Source organism: Thermobia domestica, chromosome 1 (genome assembly GCF_964235325.1).
Source record: "Thermobia domestica chromosome 1, izTheDome1.hap1.1, whole genome shotgun sequence".
Taxonomy (NCBI): Eukaryota; Metazoa; Arthropoda; class Insecta; order Zygentoma; family Lepismatidae; genus Thermobia; species Thermobia domestica.
The window spans coordinates 174773133-174798089 of record NC_137454.1 but is presented as its reverse complement, the minus strand read 5'-3'; the positions used below and the strand labels follow the sequence as shown (position 1 = coordinate 174798089).

The 24957-nt window shown below is 33.9% G+C and overlaps 1 protein-coding gene across 1 annotated transcript in view; it reads right to left on the bottom strand.

Annotated features, from left to right (window-relative positions):
• Nucleotides 1-3809: 3809 nt before the first annotated feature.
• The window catches only part of LOC145691226 (uncharacterized), a 266108-nt gene continuing 244960 nt past the window's right edge, over nt 3810-24957 (bottom strand). Inside the window, exon 4 of the mRNA XM_081766884.1 lies at nt 3810-4478. Within this exon, the coding sequence (XP_081623010.1) occupies nt 4304-4478 (175 nt within the window). The 3' untranslated portion in view covers nt 3810-4303. The remainder of the gene's footprint in view (nt 4479-24957) is intronic.

Genomic DNA, 24957 nt, shown 5'->3' with positions numbered 1-24957 from the left:
TATACGTATCTACATGGTTGTTCTTTCATTAACACTTCGTTTACAAAGGGTAGTAAGGGACTTCTGCAGTAATCTCTATTAACCACATCACAACTTTAAAAATTATTAAAAAATAAAAACATGCACCATGGCAAAAATTTCTGTCATCACAAGTAACGAATTCATGTCCTCTATCAGCAATAAAAATTTCATTGAAATCGGAGCCGGACAATTGAGTGATGTTCCTTGTTAGCTCTAGTTAATGGAATTCAGAAGAGCTCCAGTCAGCAGGCGCTGTGTGGAAGACATTGACGAATGTTCTTGTCAGAAACTCTGACTACAAAGCAATTGAAATCATAAGAAAATACCTTCAAGGCTTAGATGCACCATGGCAAAAATTTCTGTCATCACAAGTAACGAATTCATGTCCTCTATCAGCAATAAAAATTTCATTGAAATCGGAGCCGGACAATTGAGTGATGTTCCTTGTTAGCTCTAGTTAATGGAATTCAGAAGAGCTCCAGTCAGCAGGCGCTGTGTGGAAGACATTGACGAATGTTCTTGTCAGAAACTCTGACTACAAAGCAATTGAAATCATAAGAAAATACCTTCAAGGCTTAGATTTGAACTTACCACGACTTATAAACATTGTCCAGAAACATCTGTTCATGTTGACAAGTTATTTCTTGGCTACAAAGGTAACAGACTAATATTATAAAAATATAGAGAAGCATCTCGTGATATACAAGGCTAATAATAGGTATCCTTAAAAATGAAAATTTTTTTGTACAGTGGAAACGCATAGAAAAGTTAGATTCGTATTATTTCATGTAAAACAAAAGTACTCTAAAATACAATTATGAAGAAAAACTAGAGATTGCGTTCCCATATTACTGTGTTCATTTTATTTTCATTAACTGTGTACGTTTTAAGAAATTAGGAGTATATAAGCACTAAGTACTCTGAAAATAAATTCTGAAGAGAAGACCCTAAAAGGTAATGCTATTTTGCATCTATAAAACTTCGTCACAACTTTGTAGCATATCTTAAAATTGTTAGTATTAAGTGCATAATTTAACCCATTTAACAGCTTAGTTGCATGCATATTCCATGAATTTTAAGTGCATAAAAATAAGATGTCTAGTCATTTCATAATATTCATTTGGAATAGAAGGAGAGTAAGTAGAATAATATTAATGTTTCTGTAGAAGTAGCAGAGCTACAATACACTATTTTGACACATAAATAAAAAGATATTCGAGATATGAGTCTGTATTAATTGCTACTATCGGTACACTTGAGGAGCCACCCCTGAGCTCGGGGTTAGAACTTGGCGGAGACCCCATGGGAACACTTAATGCTTCAACCCCACAAAGCAGCCATCAATGACATTTTGTGACAGGTGGTATCATTCTTCAGAGAAGGCCACAAGCAGCTGGTGTTTGTCTGCTGACTTGAGTGGCATGCTGAGCAATTTTAATTCGATCACTTCAGAGTTGGATCTTCATTATGCCTTTTCCAGCATAGTTTGTTTTGCCCATTGACATAGCCTCATCCATAAATTGCATGACGTCCCATGACAGTTCGCATATTTAAAACGTAAATGATAATTACAGATCTTGTAATATCATGCTATATTTTGCAGCAAATATGAGGTTACTATGAGCACGTTTCAAATTATACCTCATGCTATGATATCCGGTCTTATTTCACCGTAGAATGGCGACATCGTAGTCAATTGATATCTATCAATCGCGAGCATGTCCGCTATTCGGGAATTTCAAAATTGGCTTTCATAAAAATGTAATATTGGACCAAAAATGTTGTGGTTTTGTTGCACATGACAGTGAGCCAGCTTTTTATATCATTTGTGGATTATAAGGTGTTTCTGCTTAATAAAGCGTTGGAACATTCGAGCTCCATTGCAAATATCGCTCAAAGGATCATGCTATTCTTTTTGCTTTTACTATGATGTCATTGGTAATTTTGACCTTGGTTTGAATGGCTAAGTCCTTGCGTTCACGACGCCCATATTTTTCAGGCGACATGTTTGTTTCGGTCTTGAGTTTATACATGTAATTTCATGCTGTTTGAAATACATTATAATTCTGTTAACATTTGTTACCGGTGAACATAAGACATGATTGATAGCTCACTTCTTCTGCAAACCAAATGCCAAATTATGCGACCTCAGGTAAATTACATTAAATCCCGGCCACTTATTGTACGTGATGCTCTCCCATCAGCCGATCGTATTGTTTCGATATTTCCACAAAATCCTGTTGCAATTCAGGTGTCTATTTACTTATATCAGGGTAGACAAATATAACAAAAGAGCAAACAAAAAAGATAAAGAAATGATAAGGTTTGTTAAGTTCCTTCAATATAATAGAAAATATAGTTTTAGATAAATTTAATTAGAGAGAAAATAAATGACTATGAATCGATGGATGACTATGACATACTTTAAAAAAATAATTTGTCACTAGTTAAGAATCTTATTAACTCAACCTAAAGTTCCTTACTGCGTCTGTTCAGAACAAAAATAGACAAAAATTTATACAACTTACACAAAAGATATGTATAAAGATAGTAAATTAATGAATCCAGTTCTTGCAAATGTGAAATGATGTTTTATAAGAAGCTGAATGCCCATTTTAGAATACTATGGTTTATTTTAATGATATCTCAAAATTCTGTTTATCAATTTTACTAATTATCTTATTTATGTTACGCACCTGAGTAGCAGAAATATGGTAAAAGGACGGATATTTTGATTTAAGCAGGCATTTTACACTCAATAAATTTAAAACACGCAAAAATATTTGTTCACATGCCAGTTGTTTTCGAATTATCTCCAATTCTACTCTCTTTTAATTTTTCTTTTTTTTATTAAATATAAATATATGAAAAATGACAATTTTCGAAGGTTTAGTAAAATGCTACTTACAATTTTGGAAAACCAACAAAGAAAGAAAATGTATTTTTATATTTATATAAATATAAATTTATAATATATAAAAGTGAAGTAAAAATATATGTGTTTACATTCAACTAAGCTTTGTCAGTATTCATTAACGAAATTCTGTTACTCTAATATTTCAGTATATTTTTGATTTTAGAAATATTCACGAGTATACTTAATGAATTGGCACTATCTATTTACTAACAAAAATGAAAAAACTAATCTTAGGAAATTTGGCACATAAAACACGCTGCATGAGAGGTGGGAGGGAATTTTTTTTAAAGAAAGTAGGTCAACGCTTGTGGAAGTATGATACTTAACTGATGATTCTGTGAAAAAATCTCGAACGCATTTAAAATAGAGAACCACAAGATTTTGAACCCACTACAAACCAATGATATTAACATTTCATTTATGTTTCACAATGCAAATTGAGAAGCAAAATTTGTAATCCATATGAGGTTCTCTTAAAAGCGAATCTGGTATAGCGTTTAAAGCGAATTTTTAATTAAAATGCATATACAGCTACGCCTAAGAAAATACGATGCCCCCACCTATCTTTGAAAGACGAATTCTCACAACCATACCTAGGAAAATTTAGTATTTAGTATTTACACTTCCAATAATGATGTTGATCAGTCAAAATGATAAAAGTTTGATTTTCAGATGTGAGTGGTCAGGATGTTTTGACAATACTGTATATTATAAAAGAGATGAGTTTCCTTAAACACAGTTAAAGGGCATCCTTTTAATATGATTGAGTGTAAAAATAAAAAAAATACATCCTATTCAAATTAACGAAACATTAGTCACCATTAAGGGCATTTAAATTTCAGGAATTCCAAAGGACGTGATTTTGGGATGAATCACAAAGATATACACTACTAGTAAAGCTTATGCTACCATTCAGTTTACATATATGTATAAATTTTTATTATACTTCCAAAATATTTACATATCATAATATGTATCTTCACAAAAATATAATTATATATATATACACATAGACTTGGTTACATCATGCATTTTACTTCTTTTATATTTCATTTATTTTGTTTTGCAGCAACACAAATACATATATACTTTGACATTGAGAAAAATACATTCGTTGCCAGGCACTGCTTTTTACATTGTAAACTTACCTTCTACCCTTTATGGTACAAATAAAGGAGGTTTGTTGTTTTAGTGTTTCCTCGATTGGTGAGAATGATCGCTCTTCGTTTCGCCTTTCCGCATCGGTTTCAGGTATATAGACCAAGAATGACACTATGTTCCTTTCTCTCATTGACAATTACGTAAGCATCGACAAATCTTGTCTTCTTCGAATAGATGAAAGATTTACATTAACGGAAAGTCACATCAGGAAGAAGATAGCTCTTGCTGATAAGTGATACTGGACTCGGGATCGTTGATACTGTTCCGTTGGGAATAGATGACATTATTATGACACTGGATAATATCTGCTTGGCATTCACGCCGATTATGATTTCGGTTGCTGAAGCGAAAGTATCCTCTAAAACGATCTTTGGCTCGTCTGTAAAGAAACCGAGAAAATAGAAAAATATATTAATACATATTCAAAATGCTTCTTTAGTGATAGGATATATTTAAATCAGTGGTTATTCAAATTATTACAAGTAAAAACGTTCACATAAACAAGTAACGCATAAATTATATATTGACTTTAAACTCCTGAAAAAAGATTTATATTTTTTCACTATTCTGAGTTTTTAAGTTCTTATAAGTCATGTAACACTATATGCCGTTGTAATTATTGTATTCAAGTTGTATATTGTTTCAGCATTGATGAAGAGTTAGAACGACTTAAAAACAAACAATACTTCTGTGAAAATCGGTATGATTAAAAGAAATTCATCCTTTTCTTCCCAAACATGAACTTAGAAAAACGAACACAGTTTCGAACATGTACGAATATTAGCTAATTTTAGTTATTGTGAAATTACAGAACGTAGCTTTACATTATGAATTTTGATTTTGAATTTTACCCTTCACAGACTATTACATATAGATAGATCATGAGTACGGAATGACGACACTTTAAAGATACGATTATGAAAAAATACGTGTAACGAGTTCCCCAGGCGTACATATTGGAACTAGAGTCCGTGATCACATGTATTTACTGCAAAAAGAACTGCAGATTGAACAAGTTAGGTACTTTATAGTTTTTCGGAAGGAAACGGAAACAGCTAGGCTATTCGAACCCTTTTTTGCATGCTTAACGAGATAACATGATACGTATAACTTAGCAGTGACTTCCAATGTTAAATTGTAAATCTAGAACCTAGAGCAAAACATGGAATCAATAAACTAGTTTTACAAAAATAACGTGTAATTGTCAAGAAAGTTATAAAAACTTGTAGAACTCTAAACGCATTCTACCGGTATTTCAGACTTTGTTACCGTCTATTGAGTTGGCTTATGACATTTGCATTTGACGGCGGATGTCACTTTCAGCTCACTTTTGGTCTCAATTACCAGATGCTCATGTATTGAGTAGTAAAACAATCTCTCAGGCACCGAGATCACCCGAATGACTATCTACGCACTCTATTGTGTCAGGTTATATTGACGAATAGTGTCACTTATTTTCTACTTGGAAATGTAGGCAAAAGACAAGTTTGGATGTGATACATCATCAATTTTTGCACACCTATCGCCGATAGAAGTATTAATTTCTTCAAAAGTAAATGTTACTTTTTCACAGCTAGTTGGTAAGTTTGTTGACATATATTAAATTGTTAATTAATATTGGCAAATAGTATCAAAACTTTAGTGCCATCAATTTAGTTTCAAGGAGAGGACGAAAATAAAATTTTCTTGTTATTAGGTTCAAATTTGTGAACATGGGAGATTGAATATAAAATTATGTTATAAATAAGTTATAAAAATAATTGAAAATTGATATCATTATAGGTTTGAAATATGGTTCTGAAAATGTACGAAAATATATGATGGGTGAAAATTTCATAGAAGGAGCCTAGAAACAGCCGAACATACCCAAATCTAACGTATTCTACCTAAACCTAACCATATAATGAGACAAATTGGCAGTTTAGAAACTTATTACTGAAATATTATTAACTGTAGCAGATTCAGGCCAAATATTAATTATAGATAAAACAGTTATGTAGTAATAAATATGCTCATGACGTTAAAAGGATTAATTTAAATATAGCAACAAACATTATAGCGGAGGAGATTCTGCTCCTGTACCGAACATTGGGAAACTTCTCTGCTTTAAATTACTGGATCAAACCTAGTTATCACTGTAGTAATTTTCTGCGATGATACACAACTCACATGAATAACTCTGACTATAGCCCGCTCGTTAGTAACAAATCTTTCAGAGGAAATTAGTTTATCAATTTGCATGTTTATCTTCAATAATCAGTATATTACCGGTAATAAATGCTTCTTCCTTCGTCTCTTTATGATATATACAACTGAGAAAATTACGTAGCTGTATGCAGGAACAAAAATGCAGAGTTTATATTATATATAGCAGAGTGGGCGCTCTCATGATCATTCATCCAAAACGAAACCACAAAATGTGACACTTTTGTCAGTGAAATGATGGCACACATTTGAATACTACAAGGAAAATTTTACATACATACATACATACAGGACTGAATCCAGGATTTTCTGAGGGGGGGTGCACCAATAACTATCAGTACATTTGAATCAAATTTATTTTTTTCAAATGCCTTTAGACATCTGTGATGTGTATAAGGAACTGACTTAAACTATTGTGTTTGAAGAGAAAAATAAATCGTGAGTGGGAAAAATGTAGTCGCTATAAATTTTGAACTGTAATCTTGCAATTTTGATAATTCAGTCAAAATATAAAATTAAAATAAATGAATGTTAATATTCTAGCTTCAGATGTTTGTTATAGGATTTACTAATTCATATCGGACTTCCGAAGAGAAACATCAGAGCAATTTTAATGACCGTGTCCATAGCGATAACTCCCGGTCACGTCCCCTCTTCAGTTTTATTAGGAATAGGAAAATAAAGTGTGAGAAAGAAGAAGAAGGTAGGAGAGAAGGAGAAAAGGAGGAAAAGAAGAAAGGTAGAAGAAGTTAGAGGAGAAGGGATTACTGGATAATTTTGGAAATATGGTGAATAATTATTAAGGGCAATTTATATTTGAAAGTTATTACTTGAGGATCAATTCTGAAGTGATCCGGAAGACACATATTTCCCTCATACGATCCTGACCCGGATCCAGACAACTGCGCAAGTGGAAGTTACCCCGACCCAGCCCAGGTGACGAGAAGTTTTAATTTAATTGTTCATCTGTTATTTCCAAATGTTACATAATCTTTATCCAGTATCTGAATTCCCATAGTGGAGATTGACCACACATTTGAATCAGCCAGGAATTTTTCTTTTAAAGTAATGTGTATATATTTTTCACAAATAGAAATTTTGAGATTTCTGAAAAAACTGTCGTTATTCTGGTTTATCCTGTTACTTTGGCTTTTCGTCTAGAACCGATTTAAACTATTTCAGAATCGGTTATCTTTCATAACCTTCCTCATACACTAACACATATGAAATGCTATTACACACTTATTATGAATACTACCACAGTAAATCAATATTAAATGCTACTACTTAAGAATAAATTTGTCATTCATTCACACACACTCACATACATACAGGACAGCGTATTAACATAGGTAATATAATGTAAAACAAAATTTTATTTATACTAGTTTGACATAAAATTTGTTCCAATCCTATAGTTCAATGTGTTTTATTCATGTTGAAAATTGAAACATGAGGAACATAAAGTTTTCCTTTCGAACATTTGTAACTTTTCATTACGATACAGTTTGGACTTTTAATATAGGGTATATCTGATAGAAATTTAGCAATAATATAGCACTTATTCAATTTTCTCTTTCTTTCTTTCTTTTTCTTTTCGTTTTTCTTCACGTTGCATTATTAGTCTGAAATGGAGGATATGACCAACGCTACCTACTGGGTTTATTAGAATGTATTTTGGATCAGTACGTCCAATGAACGATACCGAATTCGCAATCGAAGCACGCGGAAACAAAGCATGTATGTTAAACTTTTGACATTATCTTAATTGTGTCTCGGAGATCTATAGTTCTACTTGAAATTCATATGCTAACCTGTATGAAAGTGACTTAATAAATGTTTAAAGGATCCTCTATGCATTCGAATAGTTCTGAAAAGTATGTAAAAACAGATGTTATTTCTACATTACGTTGGATTTCTGGAAACGGAACTTTATAATATTAAGTTCTTTTGTTACTATGTTTAAATTCCACATTTTTATCTGTTCTCTCTTTTCGTTTCCTTCTTCTCTCGTCTTCTCTCTCTCTCTCTCTCTCTCTTTCTCTGTGCCTGATTTCTGAACCTCTTAGACATACATTGGTTTCAATTTTTCATTGTGTGTGTTTCAGTTTCTCCCTACATCAACTTATGAATCTTGTTTCGCCTCGGTTTTGTTATTTCATTTTATCGAAATTAATACATGTGTAGTTTAAAATTAAAATGGTGTCATGTTGTTAGTTAATTTTAGTATGGGAGAAAAGAAAGGAGGAGAGAGAGGGGTCTCTTTACCTGACACGATTATGGAATAAGAAGGTGTATATTGGGTGGCCTATCTGCACGGCGTTAGCTTTCGCAATTTTTTGATGTGGAGTTTACAAGAGGGATGGAATCAAAATGTAATTCTACAGTAGGATTTCAATTTACTGATCTGAGGATGGATTTAATAATACATTAGGTTTAGTTTAAGACAGCTAATGTTAATTCTTACATATGTTACTCAAGAGCGTTACACAGATTCAAAAGAATATACAACATGCGGCGATATTTTCTAACATTTACACTTAATATCTATCGGATATTTCGTACTCCTGGCAACCTAGAACCGTTCGGGGTAAGGTACCAACACCCTTTACACATATATTTACTTACTCAATTCAATATTATACATTTCACTTTAATATTGTATTTATATTTCATATTCATATCTCAACATATATACTGTATATTCAATAATTATTCAATCTCTCAAATTATTAACCCCGACAAATTGAGTGTAAGGTTGCAAAACTTTACATAAAAGATCGGGCCTATCATACATTAACAAATTAAACTAATTACCCGCGCATAACGATAATTCCAACGATTCTATTTAAAATAGCGGACATTCGATGTGCAAGGCAGGCACGTAAACACATTATATATATATATATATATATATATATATATATATATATATATATATATATATATATATATATATATATATATATATATATATATATATAACTCTACATATTACTAATATTTTTGGGTCCAAACAACTACGACAACATTTGCATTCAGGGCTACCAATGGAAACAAATGTAATAATAGCTAATAATTCCACGGAAGATATTAAACGGATAATGATGAAAGAAAGAAAAATTGAATCGTAGACCGGACCGTCACTCGCTACTGCAGTTTGTCAATATGGTGAAAAACGTTTACTTAGTATACCACATCAATGAATACATCCACGAATCGTGTCTCGCGACGTCTCAGTTGGTAATTCAGGTTCAAATGATACATTTCGAATGATTGATATATGTCAAGTTCAAAACTCGGGGGAAGGTTAAAAATTACATTAAAAAATTCTTGAAGAAGAGAATAGAGAGAAAAAACGGCGCCAAAGAATAATCTAGGATACTAAAACTACAAAGATAAGTGGTCGAATTTCAACATACAACAATCCATAGCAAATATACTTATATATGCCGAGAAAAGTGGCCTACTCAAATGCATGGCCCAAAATACTTTAATTATACCCAAGACCGTTCAAAGCAGTCACATCATATTTTTTACAACCTATAGGCCACTATACAAATCATCGCGCGCTCACCGGTGCACGAGAAGTCGCATGAACCAAGACCCTCTTGCAACACAAGCCATACTATATCCACTTTACAGCTTAAAATGTGTATATACTCAAAGAAATGCAATATTATTGACGATACTTTTAACTAAATGTGTCTATATTCCGATAACACGATGAGTTTAATCATTGAACGCAACGAAAGGGAAAGAAATTGACATTGCAATCTGGCAACGGAAATAGCATCATATAGGCTAACTTCCCCTTAAGAACGAACGTGAAGTTTTTTTCTTGTTAACTGTTTAACTATTGTTCTACATAACATTTTGTGCTTTTCAGTATAACCAATTATTAATGTATTTGATGGGTTCGTCTACTCATCCGGGCCGAAGCTGACATATATTTCTAAATAATCACGAGAAAGAGGTCATTTTCTAGTTGACTAAAACATTACGCTTCGGAGTAACAAAAAACTAGCGGCGAATAGTTCTTAATTTTGCACAAGATTGCGTTAGTAGTACGAAAACAACCTGTACACGATTAAATATTATTTGCACTCTATTATCGTTATAGCTATTAGTAGTATACGGTACAGAATTAACTATAAATTTTAATTATGAATCAATGTGCTTACTACAAGGGTCCAAAGGAGATGACTGCTTAAGCAATATATTGTCCATAAAGGAATAAATCACATTTTCAATCACACATCACTACGGTCAAAATATTAAAATTACACACATATACCAAGAAAACAAGTACTAATACATATCATTACACATGTTAAATCATCTTATCACACAGTCCAACTATACGTAAACCAAACAAATTACTAAACTTTACCATTCTGAACCGGCTCTATGCACTGAAAAGGGGAAACGAAATAATTAGAGCCAAGTAACCCTTCTACAAACTAAATCATGTTTTTCAAGTTCTGTTAATGCCACAGAAAGAACATATCAAAACTACTAATGGTAAGGGTCCCTTTCCTGACGGGAAAATAACCCTAACGAAAAAATCGTTCAACCCATTTCTGTTGAAAGCTTTGGTCAATTTAGGAATCAGGGAGAGTCCCTGTTCTTACTTATACTGACATTATGATAATGAATTCAACTACACATAACTATACTCCTACCGCCATGAAAAAAAATTACATTTACTAAGTACACAGACAAAACTATGTCAGGACAGATTGCCGCAACCCTAAATGTATTCGGAGGGATGACGAAAGTTATTATTAAAACACTAATCTTCGCACTGTTTTCAGAAAGAATAAAAATCACACACTATTATACATCCTGCCCATCACTATTAATATCAGAAAACATGACGTCTTCTGGATCGGATTCTATATTTCACTGTTTTGACTGTTTTTTACTGCTGAATTTAACTATTCAGGGCTCTCTTCAGTTTCCAGCAAATTTATTTATTAATTAAAACTAATTTTACCAGGTTTCTGGTGCTTACTCGCGAAGAAATCCCAAATGTTCGTGGAGCAAAACTAACGCGGTGGTTCTTGATGAGTTTCAAGGTAGAGAATGAGGATTATCGCGCATTGATATGAGAGCGTCAGAAAATAGTTCAATCAGAACAGAGAGATTTGGCGGAGAAAAATTATAAAACGAATGAAAAATAGCAAAAACTGGATAAAACGGGATCTTGGTAGATCTAAATTATTCTGCCGAAAATCAGCTTGGTGGATACAGAATCCTGTAATTTCAAGAATTTCTGTCCAATTGCGGGCCTATGTTTTCGTATAGCATTAAGATGATAATTTCAATACTCATCCATCTGAAATGTCTATATACGGGACTCATAATAAAATAATGTATAAATAAAGATATTATTCCCCAAAATATAATTTCTACTAAATCATTCAAAGCTTCCATCTTAATTTTAGTTTGAATAATGGACAAATGAATATACTACACGAACCGAAGTTGTATTTAGAAAAACACATAGTACAGTGGGTTAAAAAATTATTAAACCCCTCCAAACATAAATTCCATTATCTGTAATGGTACATTAAATGTTTAGCAAAACCGCTTTTTTTTTAAGCCCGAAACGGAAACATGACATGAAATTTTAGGAAATTATTGCTATTTCCACTGACAGTTTCTCACTTTAGATAGTGTATTTTTAGAACGGAGGGGGGTGCACGTGCTCCGGTGCACCCCCTAAATCCGGCCACACACACACACACACACACACACACACACACATATATATATATATATATATATATATATATATATATATATATATTATGTGTGTATGAGCGTAACTCCTTTCCGCTTTGGTTATTATTTCCATGTATTGGTAAGCTTATCATACACAATTTTTATTTACTAGTGGCAAAATAGATAATGAAACTTTTAATATGTGACGCCATGGCAATGATTTCAGTTCTAAATAGTAGAATATAACGTATGTTCCACAGTTGCCACATCCACCTGTTACTTATGGAAGCAAGGAAGAAATATTAGTACGGTAAGAAAACTTTTAACTTCAGTTCGACAAATCTTTTTTTTTAAGTTAAAATATTCTAAATGTTGAAAGATCTTAACAAAATAAAGTCTTTACTCATTGTTAGTCCCATTCTTGCTACGATACTATTTTTACGGTTTGTACGGTTTTTACTTGTCTTCACCTAATATTTTGGATAACATGACAGCAGTTATTCCTCGTATCAAGCGTTCTTAATTACAACGATTCACAGCCATTTACATTACCTCTTTCATTCAAAAACAAGAATAATCTACATATAATGTACATTACGTCTCATGTTTCTACACCAAACAGTAAAAACTAGATTGCGAATATAAAACAAGATCCTCGCATAGCACACATACGTCAGTCTCGGGGCTACATAAACAAAATATCACTTCTACAATCTTGTCACCCACATTTCCACAGAACATAAGCTCGCCTGACAAACCTCGCGTAGCAGAAACCTAGCAGCCCAAAGTTTCGCCTAGATAAAATCTCGCAGGGTGAAACCCGGTCTGGAACAAAATCTAGTGTAGAAGCTTCAATTTCACTGAATGTATATATGTATTTGAAAACAATATACAGTGTGTCTCAAAAGTCCCCTGAAATAGGGTAACTCTTATTATCAGAGTTACAACAAAATGTAAGATGGGAAACTGTCTGCAACTATGATGTTTCCAATCTAAAATGAAGGAATTTTTAAATCGAACGAGCCGTTTGAGCTGTACACTATGCGCTCAATGTTACACGAAAATGCAACGTTGCCATTTATCTGGACCCACAACATAAGTGAATGAAGTTACTGTTTGAAATGGGGGCTGGCCATGAACATCTTAGCGTAAAAGACAGTAACTTCATTCACTTATGTTGTGGGTTCAGGTAAATGACAACGTTGTATTTTATTTTATCATTGGATGCATAAAGAGTGTACAGCCCAAACGGTTCGTTCGATTTGAAAACAATCCTTCCCTTTAGATTGAAAACATCATACTTGGAGACGGTTTCCCCTCTTACATTTTGTTGTAACTCTGATAATAAGAAAGTTACTCTATGTCAGTGGACTTTTAAGATACCCTGAATAATTTGCATTTAATATATTAACGAAAGATAACTTCTAACGAATATCTGTAAAGTAATAATTATTATAAATAAAGAGACCATAGAAAGAACAACATAAGTAATTTTATTTATTTTTCAAAGAAGCAGAGAGAAGAAAAGCTTAACAAAATACTTCCTGCATAGCTTACTGCAATACTACCTTTGAAAAGAGAAATTTCGCAATTTCCGTTCAGTAAACTTGATCAATAGAGCTTCCACTAACTTCCGTTTATATATCTATGCATCTGATGATTATATATCTATTCATGTCGAAGATGTCAAACTTTAACGCTTGTATCATCTAGATGAATTAAATTAAAGTTATAGTTTTACGTCCCTCTTTCGGCTAAAGAGGATGGATGACTAATAGAAGTGAATCATTATAAAAGAATTGGTGGAATGGGGATGCGGTAGGAAATCGGTTGAACCTTGAGAAACTCACGGACATAATACTATGCACGATAAACTCGCGTGACCGAGAATCTAAGCAGGGACTCCGCGCATCACAGATGAGCGCTCTACCACAAAGCTATAATATATGTCTAGTGACTAAACTAAGCACTTCTGGACCCCTGTTAACTAAAATGCTCCTTTTGGTATCTTAATAGAGGAAGCCGTGATGGGTGCAATTTTCGTATAACTTTTGAGCTGCAACATTGTTTCCTTTTTCAACGAACTTTCAGATAGCTCCCAAGTGCACAATCTGTTGTGAAGAAGAAGAAGAAGAAATGTAGAATATATATTGTGATAGATAGATATTTATATAATGATAGTTACAGTTTCATATTGCTATGACAACAAAGTTTTTCATGGAGATTTGAGAATAAAAGTAAGTTGGGCTGTATATAATTTTAATGTGTTATAATAGATGGTTCTTGCAATATATATATATATATATATATATATATATATATATATATATATATATATATATATATATATATATATAACTAAATCTGCTAATGGTGGTGTGTTATTGAGTTTAATTGTTATAATATTGAGTTTAACATCCTTTTCACCAGCGAGTCTATATGAGATTGGACTTACTGATTATCATGGAATCCGCAAAATATGAGCTTCCCGGAATCGAAACAGGATCTCCCATGCCAAAGGCGCGTACGGTAACCACTTAGCCACGAAGGGCCTCTGTTCCTATTTATGCCTATAATATATACCAAGGCTGAGTTGATGATATACGGCAGCATACACCGTATCCTCTGCTTAATCGTACGTACTTATTAGAATATACTTTCTGCTTCAAGAGGTATAGTATTTTTGCTTTGTTTATACTTGTTTAGCTAATTATTTAATTTGTTATGAATCCAGTGATAAAGTAACTTTCACTTCCTTTTCTATCCTATTCCTAGCCGCTGTTCTATCCACTATGGTAAAAAAAATCGTTTTTCTTGCTATCTTGCATTCAAGAGATTACGTAAATATAATTAGAGTTTAGCGTTTCTTTCAACATTGAAATTGCGTGAGACGTGAACCTACAGCTTAATGTGGAATCTGACTCATATGAACTCCCGTAGGGCATTGAACCACATATCGCATCTTCTTCCTCCGAAGACGCATATTCTAACAATATAGACACGAGGAAGGATCACAAAAGAGGTAAAGACGAGAGACTTATTCTCTGAATGCATGTGCGTATATTATATGTTTACTTGTAGTAATCTATCTGTGTATTGTATATGTGTGATTGTGAGCGTAATTGTAATTTTTTGTTGTATTATTTACTGCAATGCATAAAATTCATATTTTAAACACATTAGATTGTATACAATAATTTTTGCATGTATATCTGTACATCTGTGTCATTTCTATTATTATTCTATATATACTTTTTATTGTAATATTAATAATCATCATTGCATGATTAACTGGGAGACAAGACTTACCTTCTGGATGTAAAGTAAGAGTAAATAAATAAAAAAAATAAAATAAAGAAAGAGAAATTAAAAGACTGTATGATCTCTGACTTTCTCTAAGCTCGGTTTGTTTCCTAACTGTGATATTGTATGCCCACCTTACTCATCACCAACATTTTTCTTAGTTCCTTCTGTCCTTCGGGTGCGAAATTTTCTGTTCCTTTTCGTAGTGGTTTTTTTTCTTCTGCGTATTCTACATCCATTTATGTTATTAATGGATTGATTTATAGGAGTATCATAAAGAAAATAGCATAAAATGCTTTATTGCATAAAGTAGTATCGCAGACTTTATGCGTTAATGGCATTATTAATACATCGTCTTACGTTGTTAGTTTTAAAAGAAACGCCTTCTCTATTGTTACATATAGCTTTCAAACCAATCACAGATATTCACAAAACAGCGTATACCTTGTGAAAATTTCAGGATTACAACACTGTCGTAAACTCTTTTTCATCTCTACTTATTTATATATCACTATCAACTGTCTGTTAAAACTTACGAGTTCAAATTTGAGTTTCTCATGCACATTAAATTACCGTGTAGAGTGAGAATAAGTAAGAGTGAAATTATAAGACTCATGAAAATCAAAGGTTTGAGTGTGTGTATATAGTGCTAAATTGCTTATTCTGCGTTAATAAATGGTTATGGAAAGGTTTTTGACAGTTGAGGTTCTCCTCACGCGCGAGGTTTTGTCCTGCAGAAATTTAGACAATACGATTGGAGCCAAAATGGGATGTGATCTTGCCTTAAATCGCTCTAGTGCCAACATTGGCGACTGTGCTCGCTAGGGAAGTTCCCCCACTAGTAGGTATAACTTAAAAATGAGCTTCTTAAGTCGATGTTAATCCGATATGAAGTGAATATCTCCTTCTACATGAAAGAGGGAAAAAGTGTGCTTAATCTTAAAGATTACTTAATATCACTGGGTTCAACGAAATTATAAATCAGTTTGACGTACACTACACATAGAATAAGAAGAAATATTTTTACTAAAGATGAAAATTTTATGAAAATATTTTGAAGTATTTCAAACAAGCTATGTTCATTAGACATGCAATGAAACATTAAGAATCTTGTTACCATTCCCTACGAGGCATAATTTAAGATATAAAATCTTATATGTTGCCTGTCTAAGGTTATAATATCTATAGATGCTCCCTTCTTAGAGTGAAAGAGGTAGTAGAAATTGCTATGAATCATCATGAAACAATATTAATAAAAATTCTAATGGGTGGTTGATTCGGGGTTTAGCGTCCCTTTCATAACGAGGCTATTGGAGACGTATCCGATCTTCATAAGCTATAACCGAGAATCGAACGCAGATCTCCTGCGTCGAAGACGCGTATGCTAATCATGCAGTTACCAGGAAGTTCGAAAGTCTTAAAAGGTTTTTTCAGCAGAACAGTTGCACATTAAGCTGAAATGCCTTTAACTTAGATCTGCTCTTGACAATTCATCATATAATCAGTACCGATACATAATTCTAGGAACACAAGTTAAATAAACTGTTTACTTAGAAAATATGGTTGTGTTGCGTTAATTAATTGTTCTCTGTGTTATTAGTTGAAAGGATTAGTTGACGGAAGAGAAAACTGTACGGTGCACGAGTAAATTGAATATGTAATCACTTTCTACGAAGAAAATAAGCCATAACTAAAAAAAAGTTGATATTGCAATTACTAAGATATTTGATATATATATTAAACGAATGTATCATACAGCAAGTCATTAACGTGATGAAATATTTTATATTCTGTGTGTGTGTTTTTTTTGTGTGTGTCAAATATATTAGTATAATTTCATAGTATTCATATGTTTTAGGAGCCCGCGGTGGCTCAGTGGTAGAGTGTTCACATCTGGTGCATGGGGTTCTTCGTTCGATCCCAGCTCTCACTAAGTGAGATTTGTGGTGAACAAACACCGTGTGCGTGGGTTTTCTCGGGGTTCTCAGATTTCCTCCCATTTTCTTCATTACACCACTTCATTCTTTCTCATAACCATCGTCTTCTTTAGCCTAGTCGATATAACCACGGGACGTAAAACTTCGTAAGATCTCATTTCATTTCATACGTTTTAAATATACCAGGTTGTCAATAATATGTTGATCAATTGGATGTAAAATTTGAGAACACACTTATTGTGATTTGAAAATACTATGAAACGAATATGTACTATTTTCTTCTGTGACTTCCTGTCATTTTTCGGCAACACCATAACCCCATCGGTAACGCCGTAAAAAATTTTGCGGTTTCATGTAAACAAAATTGTGATACTTGATTTCTACAGGTCATTTATGGAACCAGTTTATCACCATTCAGGGAGTTCTGTAGAGTCATACACAAATCATAATCTGCCGGTGCCAGGTACGAGCTATGGTGGGTACAACTAAAACCTCCCAGTCAAGTTTTCTCAATTTATTATGGGTCGTTAAAGACGTATTCAGCCTGGCGTTGTCAGCCTGGTATACGATACCCATTCTATTGGCGAAGTCCGTCTATTCCTTTTATTTGATAAATATACTCGCACTGATTGTGGACAATATATGTCCGAGTCTATTGTTCTGAACGGCAGCAGCAGCTCGTGATGCACGATGCCCTTCCAGTTGCATCAAAATCACAAATTTACCATCCTAGGCGTCAATGTTAGCTTTTCCACAGACTGTCGAGCGTCTTCTAACTTCGACTGCAATCTTTCTCGGACATCTGTCAAAGTTTTTTTCACTTTTTTCACTCGTGGTCAACCCCTTTAGAAATGGCTTGAGTTCGTATGTTTCAGTAGAGATTCACAGGTACAAATTCGATCGAGTAAATAAATGTTTTTGAGTGAGATCATGTAACACCCAGACGTCGAGATTCTTTTATAGCCAGCTTTCTACAAACGGTTTAACATTGTTTGTTGATGATTGGTTAGATCCTTGGGGATGTCATGATTATTTATATGCCCGAATTTCTACACGTATCGCCAACAGATCATATACATGAAAGAGTTCGTGCTTATACTTAGTTACTACGAGACAAACATTCTCCGTAAAATTGCAGCACAGAGCATGGCTTCCTTAAATATTAAATACCACTCAATATGTCTGACAAGGTTCTACAATAGCGTTAGGAAAGCTGAGAGAGATTTGAATGGTGGAGAAAATAATTTGGTGAATGTAGAACAGTTTGCAGAGCAACTTTAGTCGATTTAATATTATTTATGAGAGAAAAATAAGAAAACTCAAACATCGGTGTACTGTTCAAAGTGTCAGACATTTGCGAATTGCATGAAAACTACCTTACAGACTTTGATATCGATGCAAGAGTTCATTCAGATATTGCATTTTTAATATGTATCCATATCTTGAACGTTGTAGAAAAATGCAAAGGAGTGGATCTTGACTTTCAAGGAAGATGTTGTAGCTGCGGTGCAGTAAACTTTTCGCAATTACGATTTGGAAGGATTGGAGACAGTAAGGACAGCAGAAAGTGCGTCAGGACATTTTCAGTCTTAAATGGGTAGCTTCCCTAGATTGCTACTAATAGTTAAACCTATGCCTGAATCGCTGAGTATGATTGTAGAAGGAACTGGGGAAGCAGTGGAAAAGAGGAATTCGTTAAACAGAAATCAGGCTCATTATTGTGCAACTGTTCATCTATAATGCATTATAAGTGTGCGAGCGAAGAACACAAGAGAGTTTGCTGAAGGCGTACATGAAATTAAAAGTATTGCAATGGATGAATGGAGACAATAAATGTTCAAAAATCAACAAACTTCAGTTTTTGGGTACTGTACTAAGAATTACTTGTATGTGCTTTTAGAGGAGCAGACTTTGAGTTTTATATAATATAGTCATTGATTAATTTTGTACTTTACCTTTCCACATTCAACCATGTAAATTGTGTGAGGTGGTGCTTGATGGATTAGCATGCACATTAGAGACATGTTTTATTGGACAAGAGAAATCCAGACGTCGTGGCCGCGTTGCAGAAAGATATATTCGTCGCATGCAAAATCAAAAAAACGGTTTCGGATATTTCTCTGAGCTATGAACAAAATCAGCTGAATGTTATCCTGAAAGTAAATGGAGGTATAATTCACATCCCTGAAAGTTCAGAGATGCAATGCCGTTTCCAAGTCACAATCCATGAATTAATTCGCATCCTCAGATTCTATGGGAAAAGCCTTTGGCTGGAACAGAATGTGGACATCATGAACAAACCGCAGTCTACTGAATGAAGTTTATGGGAGACGTAGATGCCCTTATTTGTGCATTTGAATATTCAGTAAGCTTATTTTCTGTGACATCAGGAGATACTTTTTTCCTCAATGACCATGCAGTCATAAGAAGAAGTGTGGAAAAAGTAGTATTAGGTATAGAAAACCAAGACTGGGAACAATTTAGACACTTTATTGACGAGCACCAAGTAACCACCTCAAAGAAGATCATGAATAAAATAAAGTGCAATACATTCGCTATTTTTGGAAAGACTAATTATAAAACTACATCTAGGACTATAGCGTTGAAGATGTCACTGGAAAACGACTGTGTGTTATTTGGCCTTTATATCGCGAACCAGGAAAGGAGGGGAAATGTGGACGACTTTTTCCAGCATTAAAATCAGGTTTACCCCGATCTTTGTCTCTACCAATAACCAAGAAGTGCAACAAGACGGATATTCTCAATCTCTTGATATAATATGCAATTCCAGAGTTGCCTTCATCTTAACCTGCAGTAGATATTAATATTTTGGACGGCTCTGCGCTCCTCAACATGGTAAAACCTGGTGATACAAAACATTTAAGGAGTATGCCGAAGAATATTTTCATCCATACTTACTAAAAGATAAGAAATCTGTGAAGAGATTAGACGTTGTGTAGGGCACTCACCTGGGTGATAGTCTGAAGATATTAGCCCTTAAAGAAATGATAAATATTGAACGCAACACTACCTAAAAATATTGCTGGAAGCAGTATTTGATTGAGTGGTATTAAGATAAAACTATTTAACTGTCTATGAAGAGAAATAATAGTAGTCCGTTATCAAGGGAAAAAGACTTATTTCACTCTCAGCACAGAAGAAATTTGCTTTTCAAACCATCAAGACTCCTCTCTATGAGTTCCATAACCACGTGAAAACAAATATCCGTTGTTTCACGCGGCTGATGCCTTTATTCATGATCTGAAGAAGGTTCTTATTCTCACACTCAGCACACAAGATTAGGTTGACACAAATGTTGTTGCAGTAGGGATTTCATTGCTTCGGGAACTAAATTTTGAAGAAGTCTGGATTTACTTTAGAACAGAAAGGCATCTTAGATATCTCCCAATTCACGAGATAAAAGCATTATGGGTTCACAGAATAGTCGAGCACATATTGTATTTCATGCCTTAACAGAATGCGATACGATATCTTCCTTCAGTGGGTGAGTAAAAATTAAGTTTAGGGTCCATGGATCGCTTTCTCTGCAACTATGGAAAGCATCCTCAGTCTTACATTAGATATGCAAACTTTGAAAGAAGCATAGAAGGGTTAGAGAAATTTGTAATCGTCCTATATGAGAAGTGGTCAGAGAAAACATCTTGCAATGACACAAGCTTAAATATGGTCTGAGTCCCTCTTGCTTCTCAAGCATACTCCAAGTCCTGCAGATTGGGGATGGAAAAAGTGAATCAACTACTGGAAGCCTATGTGGACCACACTACCCTTAATTTTGTAGCCCACTCATGTCATTGCGTGCGCCTGCAGGAATGGTTTCTATGGCATTTCAAATCCAAACTCTTGTGAGTACTGGACTCTGATGTTTAATTGGTGTTTGTGTTTAGTTGCCATTAAGAAAAATATGCTTATACATCCTTTTATTGATGTATGCTTTCTATAGTACGATATCGATTGTATATTAGTGTCGTATGCATGGTGCATGGAGCTGAGAACATTATATATATTCAGTTTACAATATATGTTTTATTGCAACAACAATCACTTTGCTACGGAGAAATCTTGCGCGAAAATGTAAGATTCATTATTTAATGACGTTCCTCCTCACATCCTGGACGTAAAACTTCCATGCTCACAGTTGTGTGAGATGGGATTATGGTAGTCAACCTCACTGAAAATGTAATCCATCTCTCGGCTCACACCTATACTACTTCGCCAATCTGAAAGCTATGGTTACGTCTCTAGGACCTCTCGATTTAAGGAACTGGTTCGATATACTTTACCTATGTATGTTGAGTGAATTTAAGCATAAAATTGTGACAGAAAAATAATATAGAATCAAGAAAATAAAATAAACAAGCAACCAAGTAGCAATTTAAGGACGGACTATTCTACCTTTCCTTCTCCTGTCCCTTCCCAAGTCTGGAGGACATGCCACTACTTCTTAAAATGTGCAGGAGGATCCAAGGAATCCCAGATACCAAACGACGTCTTTTAGTCCCAAAGTATATAGTGCATTTCCTTATCTATCGAACTACAGGTTCCCTTATTGCAGATCCACAAAAGAATCGTGTATGAGTGCAGAAGGATGTCCTGTATGTGTCATTTTACTTGTAAGCTGAATCTTTAAATCTTTTGAATGAGGTTTACGTATATCCACTACATCTCCTTTCTCTACGGCACATTATTGTACGCACATCTGCTGCTGCTGTATACCGTTTTATGCAGTACTGTGTAAGGAGAGAACGAGTTACAACAACTCCATTCCAAGGTACAACTCAATATGATGGCATCTATACTGGTTACACATAGTCTTCCGAGGCACCTACAACATTGATCTAGTTGAGCAAGGACACTACGCGTCATTTCGCCCTCTTTCTATGATTCAAAATGCATGATTCTGCGAGGTCGGCGAAAAATATTTATTACAACTTAATTTGATTGATCTACTGTAATACCGAATTTGAACAAAGTTCTATAGAGAAGCAGTGTAAGCAGATCAAGTTTTAGGAGATATTACTGAACTTGCTCATTATTTCTGTTTTTGTAATACAATATACGCAGAATAGTGGTGAAAATCTAAAATTTTAAAGAAAGTATAGTTCTAATATAAAACACTAACAATGAATGTTGTAGAAAGACACTATGAAGGGCATGTACACATTTTCAGATGTAATAACGATTATTTACCATGCAGGAAATAAGAGTCATATCCACTGTCTTTTATTAGCTTTAAGAAGTTTCATTTACCAAAACTCCATCCTATATTTGCCCTGTCCCTGTGTCTGTCCGTCCGAGAAACAAAAGAAAAATCTCAACAACAATTTGATGGATCATCGTCAATTTTGCCCTCGATATAGAAGGTCAAAATGAAGGAATTGAATTCGTTGAGGGGGGGATTTTGAACCCGAAAGTGGCAGAAATCAACTATTTCAGGTTTTTACGTTGATGACCATAGAGTAAAACGGTAAAAGGTAGCGAGGAGCCTTTTCTTGCAATCAATTAAGCATCCTAAGAATAAATTTCATCTTCATTCGTAACTCTTTGCTAAATCCGAAAGTGATATAAATCGGATATGACTTCCGGTTTAAATATTGATCTACATAAGGCAAAAATGATAATAGAGCAAGAAGCGGTTTTTTGGTATCCATTTATGTATATGTATTTCTCTCTTAAATGTCTATTCAATCCAAAAGTGAGAGAAATCAACTTCTTATAGTTTTAACGTTGATCGCTATAAAGTAAAAGATACAAGAAGCGTTTTTTTCTAATCAATTAAGCATTACAAAATATATTCTATTTATACTTCTATACACATGAAATGGAATTGAAATGTTTTTTTTTTTTTTTTTTTTGCTTTATATTCCACGTTATACAATTTAAGCTCAAGGAAACGGCGACTAGTGAAAGTAAATGAGTCCGAAATGAACATTTTGTGCTCTCCTAGCGGGAATCGAACCCAGGCTACGTGCACTAAGGCATACGCGCCAACCAATAGATCACTGGACAAGGCTACTAACATACATAGCACAACATATCCTTGGTACATCATGATGAAATCCAAACGTCTTTTGTTTCAGGACATTCTGGCGCGAAATTGGAACTTTAAAAATAATAGAAATACCCTAGGGATTTCACTTGAATTTCAATTGGTTGTGTCTGCTACAGGAAAATCTTTCTTCTTTATGTATCCTCTTAATAATAGAAAAACATCTCAGTCTGGGAGTAACGTTAACTTCAAAATATTTAAGAGTTATTAGTTGCATAAACAAATAGGCTAAAATAATTAGGTATTAATAATCATTATTATAAATACAAGAAGCACGCCTGAGTTTAACCATAGTGCTTATTCCTGATAGTTGTGGCTAGCAGTGCTACTTCCTACCTTGACACTAATAGATGTCGTTAGCGTGCAAGAAATTTTTAGACGAGCCAAAGGTTTGAAGATAATCACTAGTTTGTTTAATGCCCATTAATTTTTCTTATTATTTGTGTTGTGAGTTAGAGAACCGAAAGATTTTCGAAACAGTGAGAATGTTGAGTATTACGTAACGCGAAAGAGAATGATTTGTTGACTTTATTCATAATAAAATAAGTAAATGAAATAATGAGTGAGTAAGGACAAGTAGCAGGAAGAAAGTGTATGATGATTAGGTATAATACTTATATAGGAATTGGTTACTATTTAAAATTAAGTGATTTGTAACAGTTTAATTTATGAATAAGATAAAGTGAGTAACAGTTCATCCACAATTTTAAAAAAAATATGGAAAAATTACTTGATATTGAAGCAACAATATTAAGAATAACATAGAGTGTACTTACATACCTTCTGCACAATAACAGACTTGCAATCATTGTTGAAAATGACTGTGCTCTGAATATATCGTCGCATGAGAACCAGAGGAACGTAACTCCAAAAATGCTGTTTTCCTTTACTTCATGTTTGGACATAATTTTAAAGAGTCCACTTGGTGTAAATTCAACGTAACACCATCTGTTCTCCTAGTCGATCATCTGTTGTAATGTAGCTCAAATACCATCTTATTAAAAACACATCTTTCTGAGAAAATAATATTTTTTTGTCCATTCGCCTGTAATCCCACGAAAATGGAGTTACGTTCCTCTGGTTCTCATGCGACGATAGTTCAATGCGTCCAGCGACAATTGCGATTATGTGAAAAACCAAGACAATTACTATCACTTTCTTTCTAAGGTCATTTGAAAAATATGAGCTCCGACAATTGCGATAGCTTTGGAAAAATGAAATGAAATTTTTGAGTTTTACGTCCCACGGTTATGCCGGTTAGGCTAAAGGAGACGGTGATAATGAGTAATGAATGAAATGGTGGAATGAAGAAAGTGGGAGAAAACGGGAGAACCCCGAGAAAACAGACGCACACGGTGTTTGTCCACCACAAAGTTCACTTGGCGGGAGCAGGGTTTGAACCCGAGACCCCTAGCACCAGAGGTGAACATTCTACCACTGAGCCACCAGTTTTATTGTTCATGTGCTTGTCTTTATACAAAAAGTGTACAAGAACCAGACTGACTCCTAGGAATACAATATAATACAATACAATACAATATTTCTTACACAAGAAAAGGTAATTGTAAAGTATAACAATAATCGCGAAAAATAAAAAAAAAATAAAAAATTAAAAT